Source organism: Ictalurus punctatus, chromosome 22 (genome assembly GCF_001660625.3).
Source record: "Ictalurus punctatus breed USDA103 chromosome 22, Coco_2.0, whole genome shotgun sequence".
Taxonomy (NCBI): Eukaryota; Metazoa; Chordata; class Actinopteri; order Siluriformes; family Ictaluridae; genus Ictalurus; species Ictalurus punctatus.
In genome coordinates this window covers 6,693,925-6,710,665 of record NC_030437.2, presented here as the reverse complement: position 1 = coordinate 6,710,665, position 16,741 = coordinate 6,693,925, and the positions used below count along the sequence as shown (strand labels likewise).

Below are 16,741 nucleotides of genomic sequence, written 5' to 3'. Positions count from 1 at the left end.
CCACCCTGAGATATTCAATCCAAAAGTGAGGGAAATCTTTTTAAAAAATTGCACTTTCTAGCACCCATTTAAAAAAAAAAGAAAAAAAGAGAAGTCTCAAACATGAAATATTCTGTATGCATGCTATACTTACCTAGGTAACCCCTAAAAAGATTGAAGACTGAGACACGAACCCATCCCGTTATAAATTGAACCTAAAAGTGGAACTGTGAGCAATCCTGAGCATTACATTTGGAGTTAAGTTCTAAGTCTTAGGAGCAAGAATGTGCAAACTGTTTAGGTATGTGCATGCACCTTGTAACGTGCTCTAGAGATCAGGTTTTGTTCGAAGGAGCTAGGGCCATCTGAGATAGTGAGGTTTCTGTAAACACCTGTATAACCAATATTTGTTGTGTGCCATCACACAAATATGTCCGCCGTAGTTAAACCAAGAAATATATATATATATGTGTGTGTGTGTGTGTGTGTGTGTGTGATTTTGCAACAATACATAAATGCAATCACTCCAAAATTTTTTTAGGAAAATTAAAAACGGTCGAGTAACCAACTTTGCAACTATTGGACCATTTGAAATGGACTGACCCAGAACTTACAATGCTTCCTTGATGGGAACAAGTCAAATAACATAAGTGCTTCATTTTAAGTTTACATATGTGAGCGAGTGCAATAAAGTTTTATTTGCACAAAAATCAATGTGTAGAAGAAAGAACATCAGCCAGATCCAACCAGGACACGGTGCTCTAATGAGACGAAACAGTGAGCCATGCCTGTTTGGACAGCAGTTTAGGTGGGAAGTCCTGTATACATTCATCAGAGAAGAGGCCACTTCATTGGGAAGGCATTAATCACCACAAACCTAATTATAAATTGATTGCATGGTCATGCAAGATGAAGAGGCCTGTCGTGCATTTCTGATCAGTATGGGAAGGCTACGGAGGTCGTGGTGGGAGACGGGCAGTCAGATAAGAGAAGGGTGTAGGACAACCCTCCCCATATCATAACTATCATGGTAAGCCATTATTGGGTACATTTTATAGGTCTGACTATGATGTGTGGAGCTTATCACTACTACTTCTCAAAATAGTTTACGGAGACTTCTTTTTGAGTTTTGCAACGTTATTTACCTTAAGTGCTGCACGCAAAGTCCAATCCAAGCATTAGGGTCTTTTTCAAGGGTACTCTCCGTCAGTCCTCGTATTTGAGCTCAGAACCTTAGAGCATTAACCAAATCCCACTTCCCCCCAGTTTATCTTTATAATGCTCAAGCATCTGCTGTTCCTAAATGAGTTATTTATTTATTTTTTACTAATTTCCTTCTTTCCCAATGTTAAAATCACATGTTTGCTAAACACCACTTTTATGAAGCTGTAGCTTGCATGAATAGGGAACATTTCAAAAGCTTTTGTTATTGTAACCGTGTTGATCAGGGAGACAGCGAGGAAGCCTCCTTTTCCGTCTTCACGCCAGTGATATAGTGCTTCCTGTTTCCTGATCTGCTTCCTGACTTATGTCTTGAACTGTTAAGAGTCACATATGGAAAAAAAATAACAACCAGTACACGGTATTTTTTTTTTTTTAAATCTAAAGCTTTAATTCATACTGCTCACTAAAAGCACAGCAACAGATATCAAATAAAATTGGAAGAAAAAAAACACACACACACACACACAAAATATGTTTGTTAATATAACAAATACATGGGGGGAAAAATAAAGGCATCGAGTTATATGAGAAAGATCTATCGAGCTCCTGGTCAAAACAGTTTGATAAACGCGCGCGTGTGTGAACGGGAAGAATGAAATGCAGCATTATTTTTTGCACTAGGTATGTTGCCTGTTGCCATCACAACTAAAAAGAACTAAGTATAGTTAAAGCTAAAAATAAACGAGGTTTGACCTACTCTAAAGAACACACGGTTTGTCCCTGGAGCGTTAGACCTACCCTCTATGACAACCCTTGTAACCTCAGGAATGACTGGATACCTTAATAAAAAAAAAAGAGGGGGGTGGGGAGAAAGAAAAGAAAGAAACAAAGAAAAATATTAGCAAATGGGCTCACATATTGTGTCACAGATGTTGCACTCATGGCTTTTTGTACCTTTATGGACAGAGAACGATCTCTGTTTCTAACACTGTGGGATACAATCAGTACAAAATATTAGTCACTCCTTGAGCTCTAAGTGGATTATCTGGGCTAAATACAAGTACATAAAGAGGAATAAATGAAATTCAGAAGCCACGGAAACTTGTTCATGCTGCTTTCCTTGATGTAGAGGCTATAAAGCCCTCCGTAATCATAGCTTCACCTCAGATAATGCGCCTCAGTATGCTCCCAAATCAAGTTATTTAGAAAAATGTATGTTCCTAATAAGTAGGATACACGCACTAGGCACCTGCTTACAGTATATTCGTACTTCATACTTCACACCCTAACATTCTAACCTTTTATATGCTTTACAATTGTTATTACGATCATTACAACTATCATCCGGCTACACTCTCTTACCAATCGATCAAAAAGAGAGCACCGTGTAACATCGTGGCCTTATCAGTGAGCCCTTACAGCAAACGAGCGGTTACAGCAAAACGACGCCAACGTTCAGCTATTAACTCTGAGAGAAGCGTTCCTCCTGTAGCGAGACGTTTCACAGCACACAGATGAGCGTCCTGCCTTCGTCTATCTCATCTTGCACCTTGTCGCTGGAGGTGGCGATCTCGGCTTGGGCGGAGAACATGGCGCAGATGAAAGTGAGCACCGTCCCTCCTATTGCAGTGTAGAGAGCCCAGCCTACTGAACACTGACCCGGTTTATACGGGGAAGCTTCAGAACCGCAGTAGCTGACCACCTTATCACAGCCAAAGCCTGCTGGGTAGAGCATCAGTCCGAGCATCAGGAAGAGACCTGGGCAGAAAAACACAGACTAACTACAGAGAGAGAAGTCACCGGTTCTCAAGAGTGGGGTTTGGGGAACCCCAGGTATCTGTGAAGAATAGCCAGTGAGGCCATGATCATTTTAAAAATTTTGTTACGTGGAATTTCTTTTACAATTAAAAATGTTCCTGCCTGCCAAAAGTTTGAGAATCCCTGTCACGACTGCACTATATGGCCAAAAGTATATGAACACCTGACCGTGACATCATATGTGGGCCCATAAACTGTTTCCACAGCTGTATAGAATGTCTCTGTATGCTATAGCGTTTCCCTTCACTGGAGCTAAGAGCCCCAAACCTGTTCCAGCATGATAACGCCGCTGTGCACGAAGTGAGCTCCATGAAGACATGGCTTGCCAAGATTGGACTGGAAGAACTCTAGGTGTCCTGCGCAGAGCCCTGACCTCAACCCCCCTGATCACCTTTTTGGATGAACTGGAACACAGACTGTACACCAGGCCTTCACACCCAATATCAATACCTGACCGCACTAATGCTCTTGTGGTTGAATGAACACAAATCCCCACATCCACGCTCCAAAATCTAGTGGATAGTGAATCTAGCCTTCTCAGAAGCGTGGAGGTTATTATGTTATTATAACAGTGAAGGGGGCTAAATCGGGAATGGGATGTTCAACAAGCACATATGGGTGTGACGGTCAGGTGTAGACAAACTTGTGACCATATATGTATGTATTACTAGATTCTCTTATGTACAACACAGAAACATATATATATATATATATATATGAATTATTTAACAAATGTATACATTTATAATCAGATCAGTGACACAAAAACAATCTTTTTGTGTGTTTGTATTGGCAAATTGTAATAGGCAAATCCCTTAAATCACACTGTGCCTGTATGAGAAAAATAATATTTGGCATTATCTCGTGTATTCATATGCCATGAGGCGTGGTGTTATAGGAACTTCGTCCACAGTGGGGTGGTGTGATATGGCCCAATGCTGGAACAATTTGCCAACGATTACGATTTTGAATTTACTAAAGAGTCCCGAAACACTAAACTACATTCTCTGAGCTTTTAACAGAGGTGTTTGTGTCGCACGCCATAAAAGACAACGTTAGCATCCGTTAATTTTAATCGTAGGAGAAAACTGGTTAATTTCATCGTGTCGACGTCACAGGCAGTGACGTGGCAATGTACTATACTACTTCCATGACGCGACGGTGTCTCATAATTAATTATTCACGAAAACGCTGTCTCTTAATTAGTCATGACAGGACGTGGTGCTTCCCTCTGATAGACGTGCCCGCCTCTTTCTCCCCTGCCTTGCCCTGCCACGCCCACTCCCCTCCCTTCTTCTCACAGCCATCCACGCCCATTTAAGTTGCATTTTTCAAAAAGATTGTGAGGTAGACTTGAGCTGAAAGAAGGGGGTTTCATGACCCCGTGACGAACGGCACATTGTGCTTTTTAACCTTCAAAAGTTAGTTCCTGTTATCACTTACATTATAGCAGTTACAGTCATTCCCTCACCATCCTTGTTTTTTCCTCCGTACTGAATTTAATAAAACTTCGGTTGTCATGTTAGTGAAAAACCGGTAACGTCCCCTGTCCCGAAGACTTTCCCATGGTGGAAAAACTTACTGACCTTTACAATGTGCTGACAACTGAAATTCCTTCCATAAATGTTAAATAAACTCCTCAGAGAAAGCGTCGCCATATCCACTCTGATACATTTTCCTTTGTTAAATAACATGGTTTGAAAATCTGTTGACTATTAGCCTTAGATTATGTAGCTTGTCTGATGTAAGTCCCTGTGAGTGAGCTGTCACTGGTACATCTGCAAGCTTCTCATACTATATAAACACTAAGATTCCTTTGAGCCACGTGATATCATACATCATCTATTACATTACGGGTTTGCGTTCAAAGCGCCTATATCGTAATGAACATCTCCAGTGTTTTATCCATGGACCGCTTGCGGGAGCGAAATAAAAATGTATTTAGCATTTCGTTTGTCGTTACAGTTCGCAAAATGGGCCGACGTTCTTTCTCAGCCACATAATGCACTCACTCTGCCGTCAAATCGGGCATGCGAGGTCCTGCCTCAAAAAGCCTTTCTTCTGGCTGTTTAGGAATTGCTCAATCCCACCGTCGTAAATATTTCAGTAAGCTTTCAGCACAACTACAGAGCTCTCTTGTCCCCACATAAACCCTTTTTGGAAATGAAAAATCCCAGCAGTTTCGACATTACTGGAATTAAAGCTGCTGGTCTGAGACAGGACAGTAAGTTACAGAGCTGTTGGATTTGTCCCTCCTTAACTGGAAATAAAGGGAAAGATTGAATGGTGGTTCTGGCAAACAGTAGAGCTTGCCATAGTCAACAATACAGTGCTGTTGCTGCGGGTTGGGTTGGGAAGCAGTGCTGATGGAGCAAGCAACATGTGGTTGACGTGCTTTACTTACCACTGACATAATAGATAGCAATTTTATGACTTGCACGCACCCACAGCAAGATGTAGTCTACCGAGTCGCTAGGATCTCTTTTAAAAACTCTTGAGGACATTGACTCCACCTGTAGTTTATGGTTCTATTTAAATACTGTCGTATTTTAACGTCGTATGAAAATCCTTTATCGGTGTTTGTTATCATAAACCAGTCCATGTTAGGATTCATATAATGCTGTAGATAAGTCCTGGAAGACATGATTATGCGTTTCCCAGGCAAGCCTGAACCTCTGAGGCTGTCAGGAATGTGAGGATTGCTATCGTGTCAGCTTAGAGGCTTGAACATCTGACCTGAATATACACTCTAAACTTATATCATTGTGCTATGGGATTGAAATAAAAAGCAGGGGCTAGGAAGGGCTAGGCAGAAGACTAAACATCAGTAATGTCATTTAATATTGGCAAAAAATATAGCACAAGGGACTGATATGAGGTCTGAGCAGAGCTCTAATTCATTTTAAAGCGCGTCTCAGCATGAGGTGTAATATTTTAGAAAATCTCATATCTAAATATCAGATTTCATCATTTCATGTCCCTGGTGATATCGGGCATGATTCACGAGTATCACTTATAAGATAAAATGTTAGTCTTTCCGTAGTCTTCTTTATTTTAGCTCTTTCGGGAATTCTCATGGTCCAACCGAATCCCAATGGATAAAACCACTGGGAAAAAAAAGTCACGTCAGAAATTATTGTCCGGCTGAGCATCCACTTTTACGCATACATAAAGAATGAACAGGTCATATTTGTTCGCTTCAAGCCGAGAGTCATGAACCAGATATCCTTAACTATAGTGTAATCGTATACTGAAAAAAAGTTACTTTGGTATAATGCGTCAACTTATTGCAGGTCATTTTTTTCTCAACTGAAAAAAACGTTGCAGCATGTAAGAACTAATAAGAAATCCTGCAACAAATTGATGCCCTTTTTTTTGGGCATACGTCAGATCACATAATGATTGGCAGTTGTGTCTCCGTGGCAATACAAACAACCTAATGAGTGTGGTGTTAAAGAGGGTAGAAAAGTTTCCACAAGCATAATTTCTAGGCGCATGGCACTCACGCTATGAGGCTTAAACAAAGCAAACTTTTCGTTTGTGTGTGTTTAAGAGCCGCTGTGGAACGTTTAGCTTTTAAAAAATAAATAAATAAATAATGATGGCACTGTGAGCAGACATACCATGCTTCTGGTTTACACTGACTGACATTTTCCTCACGCTGAATGGTGTACGTTCATGTTGATAAGATCGTATGTACGGGTTGAACGCACATGCACTGCATAATAAGTATTTCTTATTATAAGATTACAATAAACCAAATATAAGATTATTAAAACTATTTCAAGCCATTTGTACTCGTTTCAAGCTTGAAGTAGTCTCGCTTTGTTGGCAGATAAGTTCGCTCATTTTGAGCATTTATTTCTAGAAAGAAGCAAAATTATCCGCCAATACAACAAGAATGCTACAAGCTTGAAATGTCCAGAAATAGGTTGAATGAGCTCATATCTGGTTTACTGTAATCTAATAATAAGAAATACTCGTTACATCTGACTATATTCAATATATTTTCACATGCTAAGATGACCTTTTTGAAGTGTGAACCACAAAGTCGTATTTACGATGCGGAAACTCCGAGTTTCCGAGTCGGGGGCGTGTCAGTAAGAAAACTGGGCGGAATCGACGGACGCAGCCTCTGTAGTTGGCGGAAAACTAGTCGAATTTGAATGTTTACTCGCTGTAGAAGCAGATTTCAGTTATTATGCGTGTTGGTGTACGCAGCACGTTATTGAAGTACAAGCAAATTGCTTAACGTGTTTCATTTATAATAAAACAAGCTAAGTTCCTGCACAAATTACAATGACGATATAATACGTAATGATGTAGTTTACAGCGGCTTCGTAAATTGATTAAAAACATCGAAAAAGCAAAACAACCCTGATGCACATTCCGTGTTATTTATTTTCTAGAAGTAGAGTTAAAAAGCTTGCTGTGTTTTTTTGTAGTTAATTAAGAGAAGGTACACCGCCATCTTGCTCCGACCTGCGACTTGAACGCAGCTGACCTCGTAATTACAACTTCCCAACAGGAGGACTTGAACGCACCATATCATACTGAGGGTATGCAGCTAATCAACCACATGACCACTGTTTTACAGCCCTAAAGACTTTGTGTATCATTTTTATGCTGCTATTATTATTATTATTATTATTATTATTATTATTATTATTATTCATTGTTATTAAAAAAGTGACACTGATGAGGGACTGTTTATAGCTTCTATAATCGTAAATGATAACAGGAATTGACCAGTTTAAATGTAACAATGAACACATCAAATGTGTCATTCTTTAATAAATAAATAACGTAAACACTGGTAGCAGTTACTCCACTTCGTGCTAGGCCGCATCACACAACCCCATCGCTGATTACTTTCCTTGAATATTTGATTTTATAACTGTTAGTTTATAACTGGCCCTATGTTAGTAAAGTCGACAGCAAGCATGCCTTGTAACACGACTGTAGCATATACAAACATATGCCGATGTTTGTGTTTCAATATGGTGTATATAGTAGTAAATAGTCCTCAAGATAATCTGAAATATGTCAGATATGATGTTCCTACCTGCTATGCCTTGAAGCAGGCCACACACATTAAAGATGCTTTTCCCCAGGATGCTCTGAAAGCACATGCTAAAGACTGCGAGGAATCCCACTATGGACAGCAGGAAGATTCCAACAACCAGGAATATAATGGAGGCCTGCCAAAATCCACTTGCGATCTCTGTAAAGTCTGCAGCGTATGGGCCGCACTGAACCGTCTTCTGTTGTGAGACTCGGATGCAGCGGCTGTAGAGGCCAAGCGTAGGTGGTTTAGGGTCTGGAGGTCCAGTAGATGAGGCGTTGTACTGAGAAGGGTGGTGTACCCCTACTAACCAATCAGCACTCATGATGGCCACCAGCTCAGCAAATGCCACCACAATGCTCAACAAGGTCCAAAGCATAGACCGGCACGTTACTATGACATGACACATGTTGTCTATCCTATGAAGCTCCTTTTGGCTGATCTTTTCTTACTAATAGACACGTCAGGTAGAGGTGCATCAGCTGAAGACTTGCGGTGTTATCTTCATAGATCCCTTTTCACAAGCAGACATTCATGCTGGACAAAATCCATGCCTGGCAGAACAGAATCCTCATCCATTCTCAACGTCTCCAATTGGGAAAAGAGAAACTGGGCACCTATGAACAGATGAAAAAAGAATGACATTTACAGAGAGTTTCATGTTTGGACCTCCCTTTGGCACTGACAGATTGCTCAAAGGCTATGAATCAGCATGTCAGAGCTCAGCATTACCGCTGCATCTAGCAACACTGACTGCATGAATCCCGTCTGAACAGGCATGAAGGCTCCTAACATCATTCCTATAGGCACACACTAATTCTGTATCTCATTTTCTCTAAAATGGGATGATAATGTCTTCTCAAAATACAATATTGCACCAGCAGGAGTCTTCACGGTTGGTAAAAATGGTCTGATAAATTCTACACAGCTTTTGAAAACACCAGTCAATACTCCCATTGGTATCATGCCAGGTATGACTTGTAAACACTATTGTCTACGGAAATTTGGACCAGATGGGTACAGAGATATTATGTTGTTGGGGTTTTTTTTTCCCAGTGTGTTTGTATTTCTCCAAAATCACTATGGCTTTGGAAAGGAAGCACTGAAAGAAATATTTGACCGAAGACAGTTCCTACGCAATTCATCAAAGGAAGTTCGACGCGTCAAGCAGATTGAGATAAGCACTGACAGGGCAATGGTGTAACAGACACATAGCTTTAAGCTTGTGCAGGCAAGCTCAGGGAAAACCAATGCAGGGAACAGAATTGTGCCTAGGTAGTCATAATACAATCATCACAGACCACGAAATGCTACAACATGGAATTTAAACCGCTGCTTGACTCATACTTTTCATTCAAACAAAATATGTTTGAAAGATATGATACGGCAGTAGGTTTGCTCTCACAGACATGTTTTCTGTATCAACAATGACACCAGAGCTCAACAGACAGTGGATTAAATGTGAGTATTTTTACATGGAAGAAAGACGATACACCTTTTTCATTTGCTAAAATTTAGAAATTTAGCAATCAAAGCGTTTCACACGTCGAGAAGTAAGAATTGTAACATTTTATCTGATATCTCTGTGATTTTAAGATATTAACCCATAAACGACTTTAACCCTACTGAACTTTTTGTTACTTACGATTTTATATTTATTTATTTATTTATTGAGTAAACAATTTGGCATATTTTGGTAAAACATCTCACATATACAGTGGTGCTTGAAAGTTTGTGAACCCTTTAAAAGTTTCTATACTGTATATCTGCATGTTCTCCCCGTGCTGCGGGGGTTTCCTCCGGGTACTCCGGTTTCCTCCCTAGTCCAAAGACATGCATGGTAGTTAGATTGGCATGTCCAAAGTGTCCATAGTGTATGAATGGGTGTGTGAATGTGTATGTGAGTGTGCCTTGTTATGGATTAGCACCCCGTAAGGGGTGTACCCTGCCCTGTGCCCGGTGCTCCCTGGGATAAGCTCTGAGGTTCCCCACGACCCTGAAAAGGATAAGCGGCATAGAAGATGGATGGATGGATGTATATCTGCATAAATATGACCTAAAGCAGGTTCTCTTTGTCTACTTTTAAGACGTGTGAAAATCTGATGATGTTTTAGGTCATATTTATGCAGCTATATATATATTTTAAAAAAATGAAAGGGTTCACAAACTTTCAAGCACCACATGACATGTAAGTAACATATTTATAACAAATGTTTTTGCCAAAAGCTCAGATAAAACCTTATACTTCCAAAGTCTTGATGTATGAGTTTTTTAAACCTTGGAATCACCATGTAGATCCTGTATACTTTCAACATATTTTTTTTTAATGACTCTGGCAAGTTGCTAGCAATATGATTGATAAAAGAAGGCGTGTGTCAAAGCATTAAATCCTGCCATGTCAATTCTTTGGATTTGATTCACTTCAGTAAAATGACTTAAACATACTGTATATGATGCACACATCTCATTTGTTCACAACCACACATCAGCTCATAACGTCCCCTAAAAAAAAAATGATCCCCATCTGCTGTGAGAAACCTATTTACAGCAATTATATACAGTCATGCTGTGATCCCATTTACCTAGACAGGCGCGTGTGTCCAAACCAGAAATCACACAAGGAAGATTTACTCAAGAGCAATCTAATCAAATCAGAGCGCATGACTTCCCTGCAATAAAAGGCATGCAGGCAAGGGCGCCTCTGATTCTCAAGAGACATCAGAGAGGAATTTCACAGGCCAGGAGTTGCTGAGAGGCGTAGAGACAATGGCGTCTCATACCGTGGTCCCAGCATGGACCTCAAACGTGGATGATCAGCCTCTCGGACCCCCAGCGATGTGGATCAAAGAGCCGCAGATGTTGCTTCAAAGTCAGACATATGAAATGTTGCCTCAGAGACTGGTCACACACGGACAGGAATGCTTCCTTGTTTCTCTCTCCGAATATTATTATTAATATTATTTGATATTAAAAGCAAACAGCAATGTTTCTAAACAGAGAAACACTAGACATGATATTCTTAAGACAACTCGGTTTGGTTTGGCCTGCTCAGATGAAGTCCGCATTTAGAATCAAAACCATATGTAATTAAAAAGTGATCCCTGAATGCATCTTTTTTTTAAGTGAGCTGAGCCAAATAAAGAATGAAGTCCAAACCCAGTCTCATTATTTAATATCCCAAACTCCTGGGTCAGCATTCTAGTAGAACACATGCATGACTTTCTGCAGCTCTACACAGGACTACTTTAACCACTGTGTATCCTTGAACAAAGACAAGAATAAAACATTAAAAGTTCAAACAGTTCAAATACAGAAGCTGACTTGCACTTAGGACTAACCTGGCATTAATGGACGCTGTTACAAACCTGCAAGTTATTATTTTTTTTTTTTAAGATTTTTTAAAAATCCACATACACTATTGGATCTATTGGATCGGTTTGAAGTGACACACACCACTAAAAGGCTGCATACTATTTAACACGGTAGGTTTCATGCTATTTTACTACTATTTTATGGTTTTATTATTTTTATAGGATTTCAGTGGTTGGCTGTATGCTATTTAGTACGGTACACTGTTTAGCACAGTAAGCTATACACTATTATACTAAGGTAAACTCTACACTGTATAGTACGGTAAGCTATACACTACTTAGTATAGTAAGATATACACTTTTGTACAGTGAGCTATACACTGTAGAGTACAGTCAACTATACCCTATTTAGTACATAGCTATACAATATTTAGTACAGTAAGCTATACGCTATTTAGTACGGAAATGATACACTATTTAGCATTGCAAGATATACACTGTTTTGTACAGTAAGATATACACTATGGTCAGTTATACACTATTTAGCAAAGTAAACTATACACTATATAGTACAGAAACTATACACTCTTTAGTACAGTAAGATACTGTGTATACTTTACAGTATACTGTAGTTATAAACCATATAATATGGTCAGCTATACACTATTTACTAAAGTCAGAGATGCACTATATAGTACGTAAACTATAAACTATTTAGTATGGTAAGATATATACTATTTGTATAGTAAGATATACACTATTTAGTATGGTAAGCTAAACAATATATAACATGGTATACTATACACTATTTAGTATGTTAAGCTATACACTATATAGTATGGAAAACTACACTATTTAATATGGTAAGCTATGCGTGATTTAATACAGTAAGTTTTACACTATATAGCACCGTAACTTGTAAAATATTTAGTAAGGGAAGTTATACACTATATAGTATGGTAAACTATACTCTATATCGTACAGTAAGCTATACACTATTTAGTAAGTTAAGCTATACACTATACAGTATGGTAAGCTATCCACTATATAGTACATTCTTTCTTTCTTTCTTTTTTCGATGTTAAATAGTATTTATTACTATTTTATAATGTATAATGCTGTTTTAACGGTTGTCTGTCCCACTAGTTAGTACAGTAGGTTTCATACTATTTCACTTCAGGAGGCTGTACACTGTTTAGTACAGTAGGTTTCATACTATTTCACTGCATGAGGCTGTACACTGTTTAGTATGGTAGGTTTCATACTATTTCACTTCAGGAGGCTGTACACTGTTTAGTATGGTAGGTTTCATACTATTTCACTGCATGAGGCTGTACACTGTTTTAGTACAGTATGTTTCATACTGTTTCACTGCAGGCGGCTGTACACTGTTTAGTACAGTAGGTTTCATACTATTTCACTTCAGGAGGCTGTACACTGTTTAGTACTGTAGGTTTCATACTATTTCACTGCAGGAGGCTGTACACTGTTTAGTACAGTAGGTTTCATACTATTTCACTTCAGGAGGCTGTACACTGTTTAGTACAGTATGTTTCATACTATTTCACTTCAGGAGGCTGTACACTGTTTAGTACAGTAGGTTTCATACTATTTCACTGCAGGAGGCTGTACACTGTTTAGTACAGTAGGTTTCATACTATTTCACTTCAGGAGGCTATACACTGTTAGTACAGTATGTTTCATACTATTTCACTTCAGGAGGCTGTACACTGTTTAGTACAGTAGGTTTCATACTATTTCACTGCAGGAGGCTGTACACTGTTTAGTACAGTAGGTTTCATACTATTTCACTTCAGGAGGCTATACACTGTTAGTACAGTATGTTTCATACTATTTCACTGCATGAGGCTATACACTGTTAGTACAGTATGTTTCATACTATTTCACTGCATGAGGCTATACACTGTTAGTACAGTATGTGTCATACTATTTCACTTCAGGAGGCTATACACTGTTTAGTACAGTATGTTTCATACTATTTCACTGCAGGAGGCTGTACACTGTTTAGTACAGTAGGTTTCATACTATTTCACTGCATGAGGCTGTACACTGTTTAGTACAGTATGTTTCATACTATTTCACTTCAGGAGGCTATACACTGTTAGTACAGTATGTTTCATACTATTTCACTTCAGGAGGCTATACACTGTTTAGTAGAGTATGTTTCATACTATTTCACTGCAGGAGGCTGTACACTGTTTAGTACAGTAGGATTCATACTATTTCACTGCATGAGGCTATACACTGTTTAGTACAGTATGTTTCATACTATTTCACTTCAGGAGGCTGTACACTGTTTAGTACAGTAGGTTTCATACTATTTCACTGCAGGAGGCTGTACACTGTTTAGTACAGTAGGTTTCATACTATTTCACTTCAGGAGGCTATACACTGTTAGTACAGTATGTTTCATACTATTTCACTTCAGGAGGCTGTACACTGTTTAGTACAGTAGGTTTCATACTATTTCACTGCATGAGGCTATACACTGTTAGTACAGTATGTTTCATACTATTTCACTGCATGAGGCTGTACACTGTTTAGTACAGTATGTTTCATACTATTTCACTGCATGAGGCTATACACTGTTAGTACAGTATGTTTCATACTATTTCACTGCATGAGGCAATACACTGTTAGTACAGTATGTTTCATACTATTTCACTGCAGGAGGCTATACACTGTTAGTACAGTAGGTTTCATACTATTTCACTGCATGAGGCTATACACTGTTAGTACAGTATGTTTCATACTATTTCACTGCATGAGGCTATACACTGTTAGTACTGTAGGTTTCATACTATTTCACTTCAGGAGGCTGTACACTGTTTAGTACTGTAGGTTTCATACTATTTCACTTCAGGAGGCTATACACTGTTTAGTACAGTAGGTTTCATACTATTTCACTTCAGGAGGCTATACACTGTTAGTACAGTATGTTTCATACTATTTCACTGCATGAGGCTATACACTGTTAGTACAGTAGGTTTCATACTATTTCACTGCATGAGGCTATACACTGTTAGTACAGTATGTTTCATACTATTTCACTGCATGAGGCTATACACTGTTAGTACAGTAGGTTTCATACTATTTCACTGCATGAGGCTGTACACTGTTTAGTACAGTAGGATTCATACTATTTCACTGCAGGAGGCTGTACACTGTTTAGTACAGTAGGTTTCATACTATTTCACTGCATGAGGCTGTACACTGTTTAGTACAGTAGGTTTCATACTATTTCACTGCAGGAGGCTGTACACTGTTTAGTACAGTAGGATTCATACTATTTCACTGCAGGAGGCTATACACTGTTTTAGTACTGTAGGTTTCATACTATTTCACTGCATGAGGCTATACACTGTTTTAGTACTGTAGGTTTCATACTATTTCACTGCAGGAGGCTGTACACTGTTTAGTACTGTAGGTTTCATACTATTATTTCACAAACCCGTGAACAGAAGAACAGAGGTAAAAGTTACAGTTCTTTTGTCTCTCCTATGTCGGTAAATGTTCACAGTTTCAACCAAAAGGTACAACAGAACTTCTTCTTTTTTTTTTGTAAGCATCCTACGGCTTTTTGAGAACGTTTATTCACGTCCCTTTTACAGTTCATCTTCACTCAACTACCTCCATCCACTTCCTATCCTTCTCCTTCAGGAGATTTCTCTGTGCTGTGAAACACAGAGCTGCACTCTGTTTAAGCCAACACGATTCAGTCAGTACTGCAGTCCAAATCCGACTTTAGCCTTAGCGTGATATCGGAAAATGTAACGGATCACGGAGGGAAACACCAAACTACTTCTTTGTGTGGCGGCACTTATGATTTTACGACCTGGAATTAGTCAAAAAGAAAGGAAACGCGACCAACTCCGGCTGTACATGAAGAGCAGCTCATGGAAATGAAGGAATGTTGTGTAGTTTTAAATAAGAAAGAAGCTAAAGCTGACCTGTGTGCTGGTGAAGTCTCTCATTCTTCTCGCGCTGTTGTTCCTCTCCACCCCGGCATTGTGGCCCATTCAGGAAGTCTTCAACAGGATCTTCCCCCTCTCTCTCTCTCTCTCTCTCTCTCTCTCTCTCTCTCTCTCACACACACACACACTTTCATCTGTCTCTGTTCTCTCTTTTGTCTTCCTTCCCACCCTTAATTTTTTTCTACTTCTTCCCACTTTTCTCCTCTTGCTCTCTTTCTCACTCTTTCATTTGTCTCTTCTCTATTGCAGTCTCTTTTTATATTCTCCCACACTTTTAATTTACTCTTTTATCATTTTCCTCATCTTTCTATTTAGATTTCTGCCCCCTATTTTTCTTCAGCTCTTTTACCTCTTATTACAGTAATCATCTCTTTTTTTCCATCCTTCCTCTCTCCTTTTCTGTCATTGTTTTGTCTCGATTTCTTTTTCCTCTCATTCATTTGCTTTTCTTTTTCTGTCTCACAAACACAGAGATAAATTCAAGGTGCTTTGTTGGAATAAGATTACACTTGTGTTTCAAAAACCTGAGTTACAGTGTGTGTGGGGGTGTGTGTCATTCATTCGTTCATCTTCAGTAACCATTTTATCCTGGTCAGGGTTGTGGTGGATCCGGAGCCTGTCGTGGGAACACCTAGCTTGAGGCAGGAATGAGACCCTGGATGAGATGCTTGTCCATCACAGGACACCATCCACGCACGTTCACACCACAGAGCAATTTAACTTGAGCTCCAGCTCAAAACCAGGGAAACTTTACAGTGAACCTTTTTACCAGTAGGTGGCGTTGTGACAAAATTTGTTGCATAGTCTCAGGTCATGGTCCTGAAAATGCCTACCAAGTTTTGTGTCAGTGCTCAAAGTCATTATTAGATACAGCCTATTTGGCGGCTTTGCTGTCATAATCGTTGGCCCATTTACAGGCTGTACTGTTTGGAGTACTGAACATTCTTTTGATCACTTTTGTGAGGCTTACTCTGAAGACGGAATCTGCCAAATTTGGTGATGATTAGACTAAATTTGTAGGAGGAGTAGCAAAAAGCAGGATTTTGACAAAATCCAAGATGGCGGAAAATCTCATTAGGACACACGGTTCAAAAGTTATGACCATAAACGTACTTCCAAATTAGGCCCAAATTTGACCCAATGGTGGCACTAGAGGGTTGCCAGCACTTACACCAAATTTGGTCAGCATGTTCCTTAGACCCTTCCCAACCAGTGTGCCAAATTTCATACCTTTTTACAAGATATTTCTATGGGCTGCCCACAGACATCCTTGCCAGAAGAAGAAGAAGAATAGGTAGAATAAAAATAGGGTGCCTACGCACCATCGGTGCATGGCCCCCTAATAATAATAATAATAATAATAATAATAATAATAATAATAATAATAATGATAATAATAATAATACAAT

At 39.2% G+C, this 16,741-nt stretch overlaps 1 protein-coding gene across 1 annotated transcript; it reads right to left on the bottom strand.

Annotated features, from left to right (window-relative positions):
* Window positions 1-1,574: 1,574 nt before the first annotated feature.
* lhfpl2b (LHFPL tetraspan subfamily member 2b) lies at window positions 1,575-15,463 on the bottom strand. Its single transcript, XM_017452529.3, has 3 exons — window positions 15,309-15,463; window positions 8,027-8,643; window positions 1,575-2,901 (listed from the first exon to the last, which is right to left on the bottom strand). The coding sequence occupies exons 2-3, from the start codon at window positions 8,433-8,435 to the stop codon at window positions 2,645-2,647; spliced, it is 666 nt and encodes a 221-aa protein (XP_017308018.1). The 5' UTR covers window positions 8,436-8,643; window positions 15,309-15,463; the 3' UTR covers window positions 1,575-2,644.
* Window positions 15,464-16,741: the final 1,278 nt, after the last annotated feature.

Coding starts and splice junctions, on each gene's coding strand:
- lhfpl2b (XM_017452529.3), bottom strand. CDS start 8,435: ATGTGTCATGTCATAGTAACGTGCCGGTCTATGCTTTGGACCTTGTTG. Junction 2,902..8,026: donor CCTGCTTCAAGGCATAGCAG/GTAGGAACATCA, acceptor TTTTCTGCCCAG/GTCTCTTCCTGATGCTCGGA.